Source organism: Arabidopsis thaliana, chromosome 4, assembly GCF_000001735.4.
Source record: "Arabidopsis thaliana chromosome 4, partial sequence".
NCBI classification, from domain to species: Eukaryota; Viridiplantae; Streptophyta; class Magnoliopsida; order Brassicales; family Brassicaceae; genus Arabidopsis; species Arabidopsis thaliana.
The window spans coordinates 8,271,247-8,289,094 of NC_003075.7; the positions used below are offsets into that span (position 1 = coordinate 8,271,247).

Below are 17,848 nucleotides of genomic sequence, written 5' to 3' on the forward strand. Positions count from 1 at the left end.
TTTCTTTCATATTTGCCAATAAAAAAAATCATAGTGTAACAACACGTTCAGTGGAATGCTAGTCCTCTGGAAAAATTGTTAAAGGGTGAGGTCTTAGATTCGAAAAACTCCAAACATACTAACAAAATGTATAATGGGTCAGAAGGGCTTATAGGATCGATGCGCTGTAACGCCAACTGAATTCCACGGAACAGGTTGTTACATATAGAGTTTGTAAGATTGAAGGAAAAATTAACATTGATCATGTAACAAAGATAAAAAGACAAACTAAACTTGTCGTGATTCTATATTTCGACTTCTTTGACTTCACCACATAACATACACACAATAAAAAAATTTGTAGTTATCTTTTAAAGACAAAGTAAAAAATAGGAGATAGTTTCAATATCTTCCAGCCATAGAGGAGATATGCTTCAAACATGATATAGCTTAATGACCTGATCAATGTTGGCGCGACAAACAGGACATCCCATTTTCTTGTTTTCAATCTCTTTCAAGCAAGAAATGCATCCGGCGACATGTCCACACGGCACACACACTGCTTCAGATGGTGCATCCACACAAATCACACACAGTCCATCTTCTTTATTCGCAGTTTTTGGAGAAGGAAGTGACATGGCGACACGAGTCAAAGCATCATCACTTAGTGCAGGAACATTGGTTGTTGTTGTTGTTGCTTGAGATGTTTTCATAAACCTTGGAGGATTCATTGGCTGTATAAATTTCCAATTAGTATTAAAGGTTAAAATGAGACAAAGAGACACATATATCACGAAAGTTAATTGTATATATCTTATGGCATATACCTGTGGAACTCCTTTACATGCCTCAGAAAACCAATTCATCTGTTTCATGTCGCCTTTGATCTCAGCTGCTAGCTTAAGACGTATTTCTGGAAAAAAACAAAAGAAACTCATGTTTTTAATTCACGAGACATAACAATTTGTATGGTTACTGAATCTTAAAAAATAATAAAGAGTTACTTACGTCTATCGACTTGAGCCCAACGCCTCGCCTGAGAAATGAATCCGCTTTCTCTTCTCTGCCTCATGGACTTTGGACCTATCCATGATAATAAAGTTCAATCAACAAGGAACAAACAGATTCTTTATAAAATGCATGAAAAGTGTGAGGAATTACTTCTGGAGTCATCAATAATCATCACTGAATCATCACACCGAAATGATTTTGGTTCCTCTAAGTTTGCTTTCCACAAAGGTATCACCATTCTTGGTTGTGCATCCTAGTGGTAAACATCTCAAAACTTAGAAACAATGACACTATCCAACAAGATTCCCAAACCAGTGAACTAGATAATGAAAAATTCCTCAAGAGACTAAAGGATAATTTTTAAGTACCTGAATACTATCATACAGAACCAACTCCAACTTTAAAGGCTTTGTAGGGTTTCTTGAACCAGTTGGTACGACAACTACCCATCTGCAAAACATGTTCCAAAAAAGATTCATATTCATGTGTGCGCTACAAGAAAGTAATTAGGTGCTAAAGATTGAAAAAATTGGTTAAATGGTAAATACTCACACTTTTCTTGAAAGAAGCTGAGGAGCAAATAAATTAAGCAAGCTGGAGCCAGAATACTCACGCATACAACCAGAGAACAAGCAGATATGACTCTACAAGAATCAACAGTCTAAAAGTTATAAAAAGCTCATGACTCGTCTAATTGCAGTCAATATGAAATAAGTGTTACAAGCATATACCTCGATTGCGCGTACGACATTACTGTAACCTTCATCTCTAGCAACCTCGAGAGCTGTCTTAACATCATCATCAAGAACCAATGGATTTGCTACAAAAATAACAACACATATATGCAAATATAAATGAAAAACCATAAAAGAGTTTTTACTCATCAAATTGGTAAAGAAGATTCAAACCAAAACTTACCACCGTGAGACAGAAGTAACTTAACCGTGTGTACGAGACCTCTTTTTGCAGCATGGTGCAGAGGAGTCCCACCATTGCAACCTAATAAATTTTGAATGAATTAGCTCAAAATATGGTTTGATGAGAGGCATATCAAGAAATTTTATAGCTACAAAGAAAATGAATTGATGATAATAGTACCAGAACGATAAGCATTGACATTGGAGCCCAACTCAAGCAGAGTTTTTGCTACATCATATAGATCGTCGTTCGTACAAGCTAAGATTAATGGTGTTCTCCCTAATTTATCCACCCCCTGAATCCAAAACCATAGTGACAATTCAGAAAACAAGAACAACACCAAGAGGATAATTACTAGAGATTTGGTTGAAAAACAAAACAAAAAGGCTTTTAAAAAGATGGGAGTAGGGAAAGAAGAAAAACCTCGAGTCCTGCTCCTTCATGGTGAAGTGATTTGATACCTTCGACGTTGTTGTTACTCACTTCTTGAAACAGCATCTCATCCTTGGACTGTGATTGTTGTTGCCCCATTTTTAGAAGGAATATCAAATGAATTGAACTTAGATAGGAGAAGAAGAAAGTCAAGATCTATTTTATAGAAAAGTTCTTGCCTTAAGTTAAGAAATAGGGAAAAGTAAAGGAATAGATTATGAAAAAACGCGGCAATAGCCAGGAATTGATTGTATAATTGCTTCAAAAAGACAAAAAAAAAACTATTGCTTTGAAGACTTTTTCAAGAACAATGAAGTGTCGGAGAAAGTTCAGAGTTGACTGGACTCGGTTAATAGAAAACAAAAAGTGGAGACTTTGGAGTTGACTCAAGAAAATGCCAAATATATCTTCTTAAGATGGACTTGATGGTAAACTCAAACAAGAATCTAACAATTAGAACATTAATGCAACTCTTGAGATGATTATTATAATCTTTATGTCCAATTTAAACTTTCATAGGAAAAAAACAAAAATAAATCTAGTTTTGTTTTCCACCTAAGAAAATCGTACGTGGATCAAAACCTTCATACGTTTACATATATTTGTGACATAAACTCAAAAGAAAACAATAAATCTTTGTATCTATTTTGGTCCTACAGTAATGACATTCCAATGATGCCTTGTTCCTCAATCTACTTTGCCAAACTGCTATTATACACATGATGACTAGCTTTCATCAAGAACTTCTTTTGAATCCTCTGCTTGATCAGAATTCGGTTGTGTAGGAGAAGCTGGTGGTTGAGGTTGAGTTGGTGTAGGAACTGAATCAGAAGCTGGTGGTTGAGGTTGAGTTGGTGTAGGAACTGAATCAGAAGCTGGTGGTTGAGGTTGAGTTGGTGTTGGAACTGAATCAGAAGCCGTTGGACTCGATGATGAAGCATGATGACTATACCTCTTAAGCAACCTATCTTTTTTGCTATTCCACCATTCTTCTGCTTGATGCTCATCAAATCTCCGTTTGCTACAAAGAAACTCAATTCACAAAAATGATTTACATAAATTTTGATATAAAAGAGAGGAGATTACTATGAAGTTAAAATACCTGAATCTAACTCTTCTAAATATCTTTCCGCCATTCTTGTGCAATACATAAGTAACATAAACACCCGGTTCAAATTGTTCGATAAGTTCTTTCCCTCCTCCTTTAGACGATGATGAAGCTTCTGTTGTCCCTGAAGGTTCTTGAGATCTCATGTTACCTCCATTAGATGATTGTTTTTCCTCTATGTTTTGATCTTGTGTGTTTGTAGAAGGGGTTGGATCTCGTTGACCCATTCCCAAGGATGTTGTAGGTAAACATGATTCAGATGCTTCGCTCGCATTTAGATAGGCTTCTGCTTGAGAATTCATGGATTCAAAAGCTTCACATCTTGATACTTCAGGAGGTAGTTTCTCTTTTAACTCTCTCAACTGTGATAAATAAAGTTTTTTAAAGTCTCATTGCTTGTTTCTCAAGGAAAAAATCTATTAAGCATGTTTTATATATAAGAAGAAGCTTACATGTTCAGCGACAGATTTCATGACCTCTGTTGCTGCCTTATGCTTTGAAGAATGTTTTACAGCTAAGTCAGAAGCTTCTCTTGCTGTTTTCTTTAGTCTTTGGATCTCTGTACCTTGATTATCACATTTCTCTTTCAAATTTTTAATCTGAAAGTGTTCATTAATGTATTAGATCCAATTTTATGTTTAATAAACCTGAGAATTTCGAGATAATATTACGAACCTGGCTTTGCAATTTTGTCATTTCTTTGTTTATAACACCGTTAGATTTCTTCAAAGTATCAATCATGCCCCTGGAAAATCCAGAACTGCGTGGAGGGCTTGATATTCTTGATGATCTTGTACCCGAAGGAAGTGTCGATGTCGAAGATGAGGCAACGGGTTTAAAGGCATTTTGAATCGCGCTAAGAGAGCTTGGGAATGCAACATCTCTAAGTTGCTGGAGAGCTGGAACTTGTGAAGCTCTGACAATAGAAGATTCAGATCTTGATGACCTAACCTCAGAATACTTGACTGGTTCTGTTTTGGGGGACAGTAGAATCCTTGAAGACCTTATATCTCTGTCTGGTCTTCCTGTCCCATCTAGTGACCGTGTAGGAGTTGTGGAATTTCTATTAGCAACATTAGAGTTATAACCAGACTCTCCAGCTTTAAGTTTTGTGTAACAAGCATCACATACTCGATGTGGTTTCCCTGGAGTTGGAGCTAATGCTGCTTTCAAAGCTTTCTTGGAACTACACGCATGGCAATGCACTAAACCGCAGTTATAACAATTATGCCTCTTTCTCGTAAAACCAAATGCTTGACGACAACCAGAACAAACAGATTGATCAGCTCCTGAGACCCACTTATGGATGCATATACTTGATGTAAAGTTGGAACCACATGATATACTCTTCACATGCCTCTCCCTTAGAGCTTCAACTAATGTTGGCGTTTTTCGATCATCCTTGTCCCCATGTCCTAGTCTTCCATTTGAACCTTTTCCCCAAGTAAAGACTTCACTTCTCGATGTCAGGACAGCAACATGATGATCCCCACATGATATTTCTTCAACGAATTCACCAACCAATCGATCTTGAACCAAGCAAGGCAGTTTACCATCAGAATTCGAGCTACCAAGCTGACCATGTGAAGTCCCTCCCATAGTAAAAACATGTCCTGAGGTTGTGAGCGCAACTGTGAATGTATGACCACACGCGATTTGGTTAAAGTTGTAGTCAATTAGTGAAGATACACAAGTTGGAAGAAGATAAGTCTCTTTATTTCCATGTCCTAGCCTGTTTTTATCACCATCGCCCCAAGTAAACAACTTTCTAGATGAGGTACTAGTACCGGTCTGATTCATAACTTCAACTATAGCTACCGTATGCCACACGCCACAAGCTACTTTCAAGGTTTTAAGACCACTCAACATTTTCACTTCTTTAGGGTATGAAACACTCTCTCTATCTCCATGTCCAAGAACACCAAACGCTCCATCACCAAAAGTGAATAGTTTTCCATTAGCAGTCGCAAGCGCGGAATGCCACGTGCCACACGCAACAGACAAGACTTGAAGTCCTTCCACAGGACCAGAGACTCTTTTCGGTATCCAATGACTAAGATCACTTCCATGTCCCAAAAGTCCAACATTATGGATTCCATCTCCCCAAGTAAACAAATCTCCGGACGTAGATACAGCACAAGTATGATATTCTCCACAAGCAACAAAATCTATATTGGTAAGAGCAAGAAACTCAACAAGTTTTGGACGACAAACGTCGACTTGAATACCATGTCCAAGCCTTCCTCCAGCTTCTTCTTCCCATGTAAAGACTTCACCTTGTCTTGTCACAAGAGCGATATGCCTTACACCGCAAGCTATCTGATGAACATCAAGTACTACATTTGATTCCAAGGGTTTTGGAATCAATACATCTATTTTTACAGTTGTGGAGTTTACGACCCCGTCTGGTGATATCCCGTCGCTCCAAACTTCTCCCCAGACATAAACATCTCCTAAGGATTCTATGTCATCAGGACCAGAAGTTCCAGTTGAACAACTTGGTGTGCTTGAGACACTAATTCGAAAACCATCAGTACTTGGTCTTAGCATGTTTCCACGTTCATATCCCACATCTGAGCTACCAAACTTTGTTGGAGAGTTCTGGATTCCTAAATCAATGGATGTTCTTCCACGTCGAGTATTGTTTGGTGCGAAATCTATAGATGCAGTAGAAGGACGACCAGTAGAGAAACAATCACTGTCATGTATCTGAAAACGAGTTACATGCATATAGTTGTATATTAGACGTAAGGAAATTATATATAGTAAAATATAGGAAAATAAAGTCACGTATACACACTCACCTCAGGGATCTCACTTTTGGCTTGCTTGTTACGGTTTTGTCTAATTAAAGACTTAAGTCCTGCAAACCAAACCTCTGTTTCAGCTTTGTCTTTGCAAATCTGTAGAGGATAAACATGAATATATGTGACAAAAGAATAGAAAAATCAAAGAAAATTATATGTTATTGTTTTACTAACCAGATCAAGAGATCTATCTCCGTTGTGATATATGAGAGAAAATGACAAGTAATCCTTTTCGGGACGTAAATATCTTCGAAAAACAGCCTATAAATAAACAACAAGAGTTTGTGAATTCCATGAAAAATATTTCTTTTTGAGTTATAGAATCAATTAAGTAATCTTTGGCTACACTCACAGTTCTTTGACCTGGGAGAATTCGTGAAACTGTAGCTAACTTCAAACCTTTTTCTTCTCCGTGTGATAACCAAAACAATGTTGTTTCATCCTGTTGAAGCGCGATAGATAGTAACAAATCAAAACGGTTTTGGACGCAGAGCCTAAAAATGTAACGTTGTCGATACACACACTTATATATGCGAAAGAAAGTAGAAATACCGGCGAAAGCCTGAATGAGCGAAATTTAGGCCTTCCTTTGCGGCTATACTTAAGTAATTGAGTTCCTTTTTTCAAAGAAACGAGTGCCTACAAGAAGTTAATGTAAATATTTAGAAGAAAGATGATGGACATATGAAGTTTTTGCTTCTAAATTCAAACAAGAAAATCCCTAAAACAGATTTTAATCCATCTTCGTTGTTAGCTAATCACAAACTTTGTAGTTTGATTATAGTTTTTGTTTGTTCGTTTGAGTAAAAGTAACTTAAAATGAATGATGTTTTATAATCAATAACATACACTCAAAGATTAATGGCTGGTTGTAGCCTAATGGTGTAGTTTGTATTAGTGTCAACGTCATGTCATAATTTAGGTTTAAACAGTTAAACTCTAAAGCGTGTGTGTGAGTTATAAACGAAGAAGAAAACATCAATTCAAAAACAACACTGAAAGTTTTGGTAAGCGATTGAGATTTGATTAAGCTACAAAAATGAAAAACTATTCCTCGTGGAAAAATTGAAATCCAAGGATTTTCTCTACCGATTTAATTTAATCCAAGGTTTACTATTGGAAATCCATTCAAATTAATAGAGGAATAGAAAGAAAAAAAATTGGAGAAAACAAACTTGGTCGATGTCACGGTCATGATTGACATAGCTAGAGGGATCTGCCATTCCATCTGAGAAAACTCGAAAGAAGAAAGGCGGAGAGAAGGATAAAGCTCAACAAGCATCAGGTGGTTTGATTCACCTGTCTTCATAGATGCATCCGTCTTCAATTCCTTCTCCTACTTGATCCACTACTATGCTCATTCAATTCTTTTTTTCTTTTGGGAATTTTAACACACAATAATGGTAATCAAAAATTTTAATTTTTGAAATCAATTAGAAAGATTTAGGGTGAGTGTCAATAATGATCCTAAAAATTAGGAGAATGGTCAAAATTATAAAAAAGGAGAGGACCATTTCTAAGGGAAGATCGCCATTTTAGGAGTGTTTGAAGCTCTCATGCATATTCCCTTCCACATTTCACTCTCAGCATAATTCATTTAATTAAAATAAAATAAATATTGTTAGCATGTTGTGCATCCATTTTGGTGTTTGCGCATACAAATTCAACATGAAAATGTCTATTTAAATTAGTACAAGCACATACTAATTAGAGTTCACCAATCTAGTTTAAAACTTTTGGCAGATATAACACGATCGGGAATATATATAAAAATTAAAAATAGATAAAAGTCTGCAAGATGTATTAGACCTATTTTGGGAGGCAAGTCATGTATCTTGTAGAGCTCAAACTTTGTCTATAAATAACCTGATCTTTACCTAATTTGACCCAAATCTAGAAAAAAGGTACCTAGATTAACACCCAAACATTGTTGCCGCATGTACATATTTTCAATATTCTTAAAATAAACCCCGTGAAAGAATGAAGAATATACTCTAGATCTCTAATACGATGAGAAAATTATATACTAGATGTTGCCGCAGGCACATATATTCAATATTCTTAAAATAATTATATATTGGAATTGACTTTTAAAAATTAGTTCATAAAATTACTTTATATTTCTTCATTTGTTTTTTTCTACTTATCTTCTAATTAGGTATATCAATATTTTGACAAAACATGTTTGTAGAAGTAGAACTATCACAAATACATTAGGAGTCTAGAGGACACATAACCACGACTCCTCCACCGAAATAAGGGAGTCCCGTTAAAGACAAGTTAAAGGCAGCTAAAACAACATGTATATGATCATCACGTTAATATTTCTTTGGAAAGTTTGGTAAAGCCAAGAAGTAGAAGAACAAAAAAAAAAGAAAAAAAAAGAAGAAAAGGAATCTCACCTTTGAGAAGTTGTTAAGAGGCATATATATGAGATATAAATGCTATCTCCTACGCAGCCAACTCCAAAAACCTTTACGTTTATGACCTTTTACATTGGCTTCTTTTGATGCCTTATCTGATTTGCAAGGATGTCTATCTCTATATTGGTTGACGTCGTCAGAAATATTTTCAGTTTCTATTTCTTCAGATGCATTGCTCCAATCGCTGATTTGTTCGATTTCTTCTCCATAAGTTCCAACACCGCACTGAACGATCTCGTAGGCGTCAGAAGGTGTGCAGCTAAATTCGAACAATATCTCACTATCTACTTCAAAATATCTATCTCTGTCGTGGAAGTCATAGTGAAATAAACAAAGATGTTCCGATTGTGTTCCCGGGGACTGATCAGGTAAGCTGAAACAATGATAAACTTCGTTGATGGAGTCACCGTTTTTGCTTATGAGACGACACAATAAACTAATAAGCCTTTTTCTCCCCGTGATTAACCTGGTAGGGGAAATCACAAAGCAAGCTTTAAATCTTGAGGATGCAGAAAATTGACTATCACTCTCCGGACGAATAGTCAAGACATTTCCTTTAGCTTGGTGATTGAACGTTTCGGGCACTTCTCTTCCTGGTAAAATTCTCAAACTGCGAAAGAATGATTGTTGGATAAGATCTCTTCGTGTTTCTTGGTTCAGTTTGAAGCAATTGGTGAAATTTAGGTCCACAAATGAATTTAAGCTTGAAACGCAAGCAACACTCTCGAGTGATTCGCAGTCACATGCATTTAACCACCTGATCGAAAGAGGAAGCTGTGGCAGCGATTTTAGGTTTCTACAGCCCCCTATATGAAGGAAACTTAGCTCATGAAGATCTTTGATCCAATCTGGAATCTTCTCAATACCCGTACACCTTAGGTCTAGATACGTTAGACTCAGAGGGAGATATGTTAATGTCTTAAAGTTTCCACTGCCGCTTATCATGAGAGTTCTAAGCCGAGTGCAAAGTATTATTGATGTAGGAAGTTCTTCTACCAGTGTGTCATCTATAACGAGTCTTGAGATGTGTGTAGAAATACCTGGAAATTTTTTCAGTTGGAAGCAACCATGCATGTTGAAGAAATCAAGAGATGCCAAGTTGATGAGAGTTGGAACAACTTCTAGCTTTGTGCAGTTGTGTATTACCAACGTCTCTAGTTTTCGAAGTTCCGAAAATGAGGAAGGAATCTCTACCAAACTCTTGCAATAACTCAGCTCCAACCTCTCGAGATTTGTAGCATTTGAAAGATCTGGAAGTTCCTTCAAATGAGAGGATCGTGTCAAATCCATTTTCTTGAGATTTGTAAGTGGCTGAGTATTAATCACAGGCAAAGAAAAAAAACTGAGAACATGATGAGAAAGTAAACGTACGTATTCAAAATTTCCAAGTAAATATTCTAACCTGTGTTCCTTGCCAAAGCTTCTCAAGCTGGCTCTCCTTCATATCAAGTTCTACAAGATATTCTGGATGAAATGTAGTAGGAAGAGCATTACTCGGGTATGCTTCCCACCGAAGCAACCGTAGATGAGGTGGAAACTCCAAGTCCTCAGGTATGTCCACTTGATCATTTTTAACATATCTTGTATTGTAGACACTTAGGAATCGAAGATTACGCATTCTTTTGAAAGCTCCCTCACTTATGATAACTTTGTTGATTCCAGATGTATCAAGCGATATGCCTAAAGCAGCTCTAGTATCCTATAATATACCCCAAATGAAGAATATGTTAGTACAACAGGAAAAAAAGAAAAACCTACTTTACTAAAGAATTATTTAACTCGAACTAAAATAACTTACTGTATCATTCTCAAGAACATAACAAATCTCATGCGCATCTATTAAGATGTGACGTTTCCAAGGCTCTTGTCTTTGAATTGCTTTTCTACCCACTTGTTGTAGTAATTTGTGCATTACTATTTTCCCACTGGTAGATCTATATACGAGTGATTTATTGGTTAGGATTTTTAACCCTTGCTTGACATCCAAGTTACTGTCTGCGAGCATAGCAATCACATGCTCATCTTTGTTGTAGTTGAAAAAGACCGCAATGTGGAGAAATAGAGCTTGTTCTTCTTCCTGCAAGCTATCATACCCAACTCTTAGCGCTCCCTCGATATTTCGATCTAGACTAGTTTCTAGCCTGTCCAATAGAGCTTCCCACTCATCTTCCCCCTTCCCGCGTAAAGATGAACCCATGACACGAAGACCCAATGGAAGGTTATCAAAAACATTTGTTACTCTCTTTGTAAGCTTTTTGAAACCATCAGGTGGAGAGCTTTTTCTAAAAGCATATATACAAAAGATCTCAAGAGCTTCTTCTATAGATGGAAAACCTACATGGTAAGTTTTGTTGATACCATGTTGCTCCAAAAGCCCTTTATCTTCTGTGGTCACAATGATCCTACTTCCAGGACCAAACCAACTAGTCTCATTAGCCAAAGCCTCTAATTGCTTTAGATCATTCACATCATCAAGAACGATAAGCACTTTTTGGTCGCATAGCCTTTCTTGTATTGCACCTAAATGGTATATCCTCATACCATTTTGGTTTAAAATCTTTGAAAGAAGTTGCTCTTGTAAACGCAGCTTAAAACCATACTCGTCAAGACCTCTATTATCGCTTCCACTAAGATTCTCCACAAAACAACTAAGCTGGAAACTACTTAAAAGTAAACTATATAAAGCTCTAGCAATAGTAGTCTTACCAATGCCTGCAGGACCACAAATTCCAACTATCATAGCTCCATCCTTATAATCTAAATCTAACAAGTACTTCATTTCCTCCAAGTGTGCTTCAAGTCCAACCATATCGTCAAAATCTCTAGAGATTGTAGAATTTAGTTTGTTTGAAATATCTCTTGAAATCTTTTCAATCATCTTTGATTCATTGTCCCTAACAAGTGAGAATAAAAAATCACAATGTAAAATTGATAATACATATCAGTTTAAGAAAAAAGAATAATCACAAAATTAATTAAAAGAAAACAAACAAACCAGTTTTGGAAGTGTTCTCCAGCTATGTTTCCCACATGGTTCAAAGCTTGACTCCATTTTCGCCTCTTCTCTTTCGTACTTCGAGAACACGTTTCATTGAAAGACCTCCCGAATTCTCCTGTTTGTTTCCGCACATCAGATGGATCTACTCCGTAGAAGACCGTCATCACTATTTGTCCCATAGCTTCCTTGCACTTGACAATCTCCAACAACTCATCCAAACACCAGCTCGAAGAAGCATAGTTCTTCGATAGCAAGATGATTGAGATTCTTGATTCCTTAATGGCTTTAATGAGAGCAGGTGCGATGGTTTGACTTCTCTCGATCTCCTGATCATCGAACATCGTGATCCCATTGTAGTTAAACTGTTTACGTAAATGGCTCAGAAATGTTTTACGGACGTCTGCTCCGTGGAAGCTCGTAAACACGCGGTATCTCCAGGTGCGAGACGAAGACGAAGAAGAAGAAGCCATGAGATAACGTGTCAAGAAAAGTTCAAGATCACATATACACAATGTTTCTGAACGCTATGACATATACGAAGAATAAACTGGAAAACGCGTATTCACTATTTTGACTTTTGACTTTTGAGAAAAAGAGAGATGAAGCTTCTTCGTATTTTCAGTCTCAGCTTTTGATACGTAACGGACAACATTAAACAAGTTTATTTCTGGGTGAATTTGGTGATTAAAAGACAGTTTGACTAACTACTTATTGACCATAATTTTTTCAAAATGTTTGAATTTCTTAACAAGTTTATTTTTTAAATTTTTAATGTTTGAAATTAATTAAATTAATATTCATGACAAATATATTTTTGGGCTGACAAGAAAACAACAGTTCAGTCATAATATTTTGTTTTTTCCCAAGAAAAAATAAAAAAGAAATTTCGTATCACGAGAAAAAAGTTCTATCTAGTTTTGAAAAGAGAATAATTTTTATGTTTTCGAACCCGTAATTTCTAGAATCTCTACGTTGCTTACTTAAAAGGTTAACTACTAGACCAACTCATAGTTGGTTTGGTTTTCATGGGACTTGGGACACAAGATTCATGATTGAAAACAACTTTTAACTGAACATTTGCGGTTTTGCAGTATCAGATTAATAGTCTTTTTTCTTCTTTTTTTTACACATAATTCATTCATTGATTTTGAATCGAATACAAGAGTTAGATACATCCGTAATACATTATTAATAAACACATTCAAACATACATCCACACAATTATAATTAAATATTTTAATAAACGATAAAAAGGTGAATTTCGACTATGCTTTAGAAACCGAAGTCTTGCTCGTCAACCGTTTCTTTCCTTTTCAGATTCAATCCCAAATTGATGAGATCGTCGTTTTTGGTTATCATCTCTTCGATGAAACTCCATAATCGTCTAATGTTATTGATGTTACTTGATATCTTCTCTTGCATCAATTCGTAGATTCTCCGTAGACATGTTATACCAAAATTCCAGATTCGTTATACTCCAAATAACTCTTTGAAATCGAGTATCAATGGCTTTCACTTACTGGAACCTTTGATCTCCGGCATCATCAGATTAATATTGTAATCAAAGTATCAGTAGTTATGTTTGTCCTCAAAATTAGTACTTTATATATCAGCTATTTTCTTTTATTAGTAGAGAGAACTAGTAAAAAGTTTAACTGGTCGGTGCCATTAGTGTCAAATCTAAATAATAACAGGAAAAAAAAATCAATTATAGCTTTTGGACGTCAATTTTTTTTTAGTCGGCGTAGAAAAAATGCACTTTTCTTGGACATCCAATTTAAAAATAAAAATTGCATAGACTTACATATTGTTAGGCGGAAATTAAACCTCTAGCATAGAAAAAGAAAATCCATGCTTATTCACTACAAAAATATGCATAAATCGTTTGAAAAGGTAAAAGATCCGGTAACGGGCTAAGAAAGAAAACTATTTGGTGCTCCTTAAGCACAATTGGCCAAATAAAAGATTTCAAGCAGAGTTCGGCATAATTTCCCTTACTCTCAGACCAAGCCGACACAATCGCAAAACATGTTTTTTTTTTTGTAACTTATGAGGCTATTGTGTCCTCCGAAGTACCAGTTTGGTTTCGGTCTAATGTAATAGCGGATAAACCGCAAAACACAAGATTGTTCGCATTTCAAACCAACGTTGAAAGAGCCTTTCAAGCTTATGTGGAATCTTGTAATGCAAGGACGAGACTTACTTGTTGTACTGGAAATATCTGAATTTCTGACTATTGTAAGACAGAATGAAGCAGATAATGTCCAAGACATGTCTTAAAACAAATTGGTGGGTGCGTATGAGGAATATAATGCTATGGTTAATTATAATTTTCTGGAATGTGTAGAGAAATGTATGATTGATTGATTGGTTGTTGGTTAAATAAATAATTATTAGCTCAACAGTCCCAATCCAATAATTAGGTTCATTAGTCTTTATCCAATAAAATTATGGGCCTTCCCTTGGTCGGATCTCACATGGTCTTAGCTTCAAGGAGCATAACTTACATCTTTACAGAACTTCAAAACAACTCGGATTCATACATCTTTAAAAGAGATTGTGAAGAAATTTAGTTAAAGAAAAATTCTTAAGATATATAACTTTACTTTCAGAGTGTATGAAAATAATAAACTTCCTCATGAAAACGCTTTAAGACCTGAAGATGTGCAAAAACAATATGCCCTTTTTTAAGCCAGAATCTGAGTTTTTGCCATCCAGAGTAAGCTAAGAGAACCCACTTTTTGTTCCCTACTTTTTACCCAAAAGCAATAGCGTTTTAATATTTTAATCGAAGAATGAAAGGCTCGTAGCAAAATATAAAGCATTTCTTGACAATAATACACATTTGGCCAAACCTATTTTTCAAAAAAAAAAAAAAAAGTAAGTCTCTGAATGGCTTCGTTGCGGCAAAAGAAGAAGCAAAATCCTGCGAAGAGGGCATGGAAAAACTTTACAAACATGGTCAAGTCGAAGTTCAGAGACATGGAGATCGCTTCATCGGTCAGAGAATCAACGGCTCGTGTCTTCCGGTTCATTTCTCGCCGTCTCATCGTTCCTTTTAGAACAAGGTACCTTCAAAACAATAGCTACACGGACAAATACTACTATAGCCGGAACCAAAGTTCTCGACAGTTTCTCAACTTCATTTCTCGATCTCTCACCAAACCAAAGCGTCGTCAGTATGGATACGATGATGAATACTCTCAAATCTATCAATACCAAAGCCAATCACGCGGTGAGGGGACAAGTGGGAGCAAAGAGAATGTTGTGAGACGAATAGAAGAGCAAAAAGAAGAAGAAGAAGAAGAAGAAGAAGGGATGCCGGAGATTGCTGATTCGATGGAAGATGCTTGGAGGAGAGTGGTGGCTGCATCGCCTCATCTGCAGGTTAACGAGAGAGCCGACGAGTTCATCTACAAGTTTAGAGAAAGTATGAAGATGGAGAAAGAGAGGTCGTTTCTTGAATTCCAAGAAAGGCTAAAACGAAGTGCTTGATTGATCGATCACTCATGAGTGTGTTCCATGTTCTTCTTCTGATTTCTCTTGGTTGAATTTTTTAAAGAACTTGGTTTTCTCATTCTTTCTTCTTTGTTACAAAATTCGAGAATTTTCAGAAGTGTTAACAAACTTTTTTTCTACATTATATTTTTCTTATGTAATGTGAATACATATGGCTCACCACTCTAAAAAATTGTATGCATGGGATAGAAATCATTCTTGTTTTTTTTGTGAATGTATAAACATTCTTCTTCATAGATAATTTCACTTCTTTTTTTTTGTCAAAGATAATTTCACTTCAATGTAAGAAAAAAATCATTTTATTTGCAATTAAAAAAAAAAGGTATATTAGAAAAGTAATATAAAAAGAAGCAAGAAAAGGAAAAGTACAGACTAAGTTGGACCCAGAAGAACAAATTCTAATTTAAGCTTCCATCACAAATAATGAATCATGATGATACATGCCAACTAATTCCACTCTCACATCATGTAATTAAAAAGGTACTATAAACTCATATGATCATATAGTTTTTCACTTTTTCTAGACATAGCTTAAGATATTTGATAAAAGCCTCACTGCAACTTCATAATAATGGATGATATAAAGCTGGCAGATTAATTCCTAGATTACTTAGATAGATTCAGTTTTGTTCTAGGATGCACAAAAAAGGTTACAAAATTATTTGTTTTCTTACTGTTTCTGGCACCAAAACAGAAAATGCCTTAGATGAGTGAACCATGGCCATACATATTCATATCAGGATCATCTTCATCTTCATAATCTGGTTCTGTAGATGGTCTGCTTCTCTTTGCCTCTCTTGCTATTATTGATTGTCCTCTCCCTTTCTTCGGCTTTCCCCTGTAATTTTATCACATTGGTCAACAAACCAAAACCATGTATCAGAGACATACAGGGCAGGTACGAACGAGGTAAAGTAAGCTAGGTCGGGAAACTAACTGTGTCGACAAACCACCCTTGGATCGCCCTGGCCCTAATTCAGCTCGTCCATCTATATCATACAGAGATAAAGTGTGTAAAAACTGATCCAAGATTTGCAAAAGTGAATTCAGTGTAGTTGTTTGCTGCAGGGCTTACCTTCTCTTCCAACACCAAGTTCTTCAGCCTGAATACATTTCAGGGAAGATCAACATACCAGTCTAAAAACCTTTCTCTCTAATGAAGGCAGAGTAATAAACTAACAAATGACAGTCACAAGAAAAGACACAGGCATTTCAAAGAACTCCAGTCTCTAGCTATTTGACATCATAGATTCAGCTTTCACTTAAGTTTGAAGCTGCTAGAGATATTAGCCATGTAGTAATCAACCATATCTAAAGAAACTATATTCTCAAACCTTTTTTCTAAAGAAGGCCGAGTAATAAACTAACAAACGACAGTCACAAGACAAGACATATAGTCACAGAACTCTAGCTCTTTCACAATCATAGATTCAGCTTTCACACTTGTTTGAATCTGTTAGAGATATTTGCCATGTAGTATTCAACCATATCTAAAGACACTGATTCTCAAACCAAACTACCTACTAGAAAGGGAACCATATGTTCTTTCGGCAGTTGATTCTATTGCAAACCAACACAACAAAACAAAAAACGTCTTTGCATATGAAAGAAGGTGATAAAAATTGTCTAAAACATACAGCTGGTGATGTAACTGAGGACAATGAGAAGACTCTGTCTTCAGGCTGAAACTTCCTTGACCTTTTAGCACTGCAGAAATGGGTTCATAACTTCATATCAAACTCAATTTCTCGTTCCACACAACAAAATACTAAAACTGAGAAGTTACCACATTCTCTAAAGTGTATGAAGCTGCAAATAGAATCCAAAGTCAATGTTTTTTCAGAATCAAGAGAAGAGGAGAATGAGAGACCTAGCAGTACTCTTGGAGGAAGACAAAAACCCTTCAAAGCCTTTCAAAGCATTTCCAATATGACTCGATTCTTGAAGATAGCTTGTCTCCAATTCATAAACCTAAGATTACAAAGAACCCAAGATTTGAAGTATGCCCCAAACAATAATTTCTCTATGAAATCGAATTTCACAATTGAATCGACTCTGGACCATTGGTGCCCTAACCTGTTTCTCGATGCTTCGTAACTCTTGGCGAAGCTTCTCTCGCTTGTTCAGAAGAGAAGTGAGCATCGCACCAGGATCCGTCGAACTCTTTTGCCCTAACGACATTTTCTGAGAAAGAAATCCACAAATTGCGCAGCTTTTTCCCTTCCCAGAAATGGGTGGTCGCTGAAATTCGACGCGGAGGTAACCGTTGCCTGATTTGAGTCGATTACGATGGAGACGATGATTCTGGAATTCGATTTGGGGGTTTTCACCAATGGTCCGGTTTGATGTCAACAAAAATAAAAATGGTCCGGTTCTCTTTTCTTTTTATAACTTTTTTTTATGGGTCAGAGATTTTATTAACTCAACTAGCAAATTGACCAAATAGTCTACGGCCAAATGTGGCTACCTGCTTTGCTAAAGAAAGAATCAGCCAAAGAGTTGGCATTGCATGGAATAAACACAAGTAAAGTGAGAAGCATGGAAAAAGAATATTGAAAAATATTCTACCTCTTGTAAGAATATTGAAAAATATGGTGGTATTTGCGATCCCATTGAATCTAATGTTTAATATAAAATGTAGTGATGTGCAACA

At 36.1% G+C, this 17,848-nt stretch overlaps 5 protein-coding genes across 18 annotated transcripts; 1 reads left to right on the forward strand and 4 right to left on the reverse strand.

Annotated features, from left to right (window-relative positions):
* Window positions 1-23: 23 nt before the first annotated feature.
* Window positions 24-2,657, reverse strand: XBAT34 (uncharacterized protein). The gene is made up of 10 exons (NM_117514.4): window positions 2,332-2,657; window positions 2,089-2,203; window positions 1,909-1,989; window positions 1,722-1,810; window positions 1,543-1,634; window positions 1,359-1,440; window positions 1,141-1,243; window positions 988-1,062; window positions 807-892; window positions 24-713 (listed from the first exon to the last, which is right to left on the reverse strand). Exons 1-10 carry the CDS (start codon window positions 2,437-2,439, stop codon window positions 414-416), a joined length of 1,131 nt encoding a protein of 376 aa, NP_567428.1. The 5' UTR covers window positions 2,440-2,657; the 3' UTR covers window positions 24-413.
* A 181-nt stretch (window positions 2,658-2,838) lies between these two features.
* AT4G14368 (Regulator of chromosome condensation (RCC1) family protein) lies at window positions 2,839-7,662 on the reverse strand (the record flags this gene model as incomplete). 4 transcript variants are annotated; one of them, NM_001340921.1, is made up of 10 exons in its annotated part: window positions 2,839-3,361; window positions 3,443-3,810; window positions 3,901-4,047; window positions 4,124-6,157; window positions 6,253-6,351; window positions 6,430-6,516; window positions 6,608-6,697; window positions 6,808-6,894; window positions 7,431-7,483; window positions 7,555-7,564. In NM_001340921.1, the coding sequence occupies 10 exons, from the start codon at window positions 7,562-7,564 to the stop codon at window positions 3,067-3,069; spliced, it is 3,270 nt and encodes a 1,089-aa protein (NP_001328535.1). In that variant the 3' UTR covers window positions 2,839-3,066. The 4 variants fall into 4 exon arrangements, with proteins under 4 accessions (NP_001328535.1, NP_001328534.1, NP_001154232.2 ...); NM_001160760.3 differs by having other exon boundaries at window positions 2,922-3,372; window positions 6,247-6,351; NM_001340923.1 differs by having other exon boundaries at window positions 2,924-3,361; window positions 6,247-6,351.
* A 725-nt stretch (window positions 7,663-8,387) lies between these two features.
* AT4G14370 (Disease resistance protein (TIR-NBS-LRR class) family) lies at window positions 8,388-12,289 on the reverse strand (the record flags this gene model as incomplete). Of its 3 annotated transcripts, NM_117515.5 has the most annotated exons (5): window positions 8,395-8,545; window positions 8,658-9,989; window positions 10,081-10,377; window positions 10,477-11,572; window positions 11,674-12,161. In NM_117515.5, the coding sequence occupies 4 exons, from the start codon at window positions 12,144-12,146 to the stop codon at window positions 8,700-8,702; spliced, it is 3,156 nt and encodes a 1,051-aa protein (NP_193173.5). In that variant the 3' UTR covers window positions 8,395-8,545; window positions 8,658-8,699. The 3 variants fall into 3 exon arrangements, with proteins under 3 accessions (NP_001329614.1, NP_193173.5, NP_001319937.1); NM_001340925.1 differs by having other exon boundaries at window positions 8,388-9,989; window positions 11,674-12,289; NM_001340924.1 differs by having other exon boundaries at window positions 8,395-9,989; window positions 11,674-12,017.
* Window positions 12,290-14,331: 2,042 nt separating this feature from the next.
* AT4G14380 (cotton fiber protein) lies at window positions 14,332-15,526 on the forward strand. Its single transcript, NM_117516.4, has one exon. The coding sequence runs from the start codon at window positions 14,569-14,571 to the stop codon at window positions 15,169-15,171; it is 603 nt and encodes a 200-aa protein (NP_193174.1). The 5' UTR covers window positions 14,332-14,568; the 3' UTR covers window positions 15,172-15,526.
* Window positions 15,499-17,706, reverse strand: AT4G14385 (histone acetyltransferase subunit NuA4-domain protein). Of its 9 annotated transcripts, none has more exons than NM_117517.4 (6): window positions 17,272-17,706; window positions 17,066-17,166; window positions 16,833-16,902; window positions 16,271-16,298; window positions 16,133-16,184; window positions 15,566-16,033 (listed from the first exon to the last, which is right to left on the reverse strand). In NM_117517.4, the coding sequence occupies exons 1-6, from the start codon at window positions 17,374-17,376 to the stop codon at window positions 15,898-15,900; spliced, it is 492 nt and encodes a 163-aa protein (NP_567429.1). In that variant the 5' UTR covers window positions 17,377-17,706; the 3' UTR covers window positions 15,566-15,897. The 9 variants fall into 9 exon arrangements, with proteins under 9 accessions (NP_001328484.1, NP_001328483.1, NP_567429.1 ...); NM_202817.2 differs by having other exon boundaries at window positions 16,102-16,184; NM_001340927.1 differs by having other exon boundaries at window positions 15,499-16,033; window positions 16,102-16,298; window positions 17,272-17,624.
* Between the last annotated feature and the right edge of the window lie 142 nt (window positions 17,707-17,848).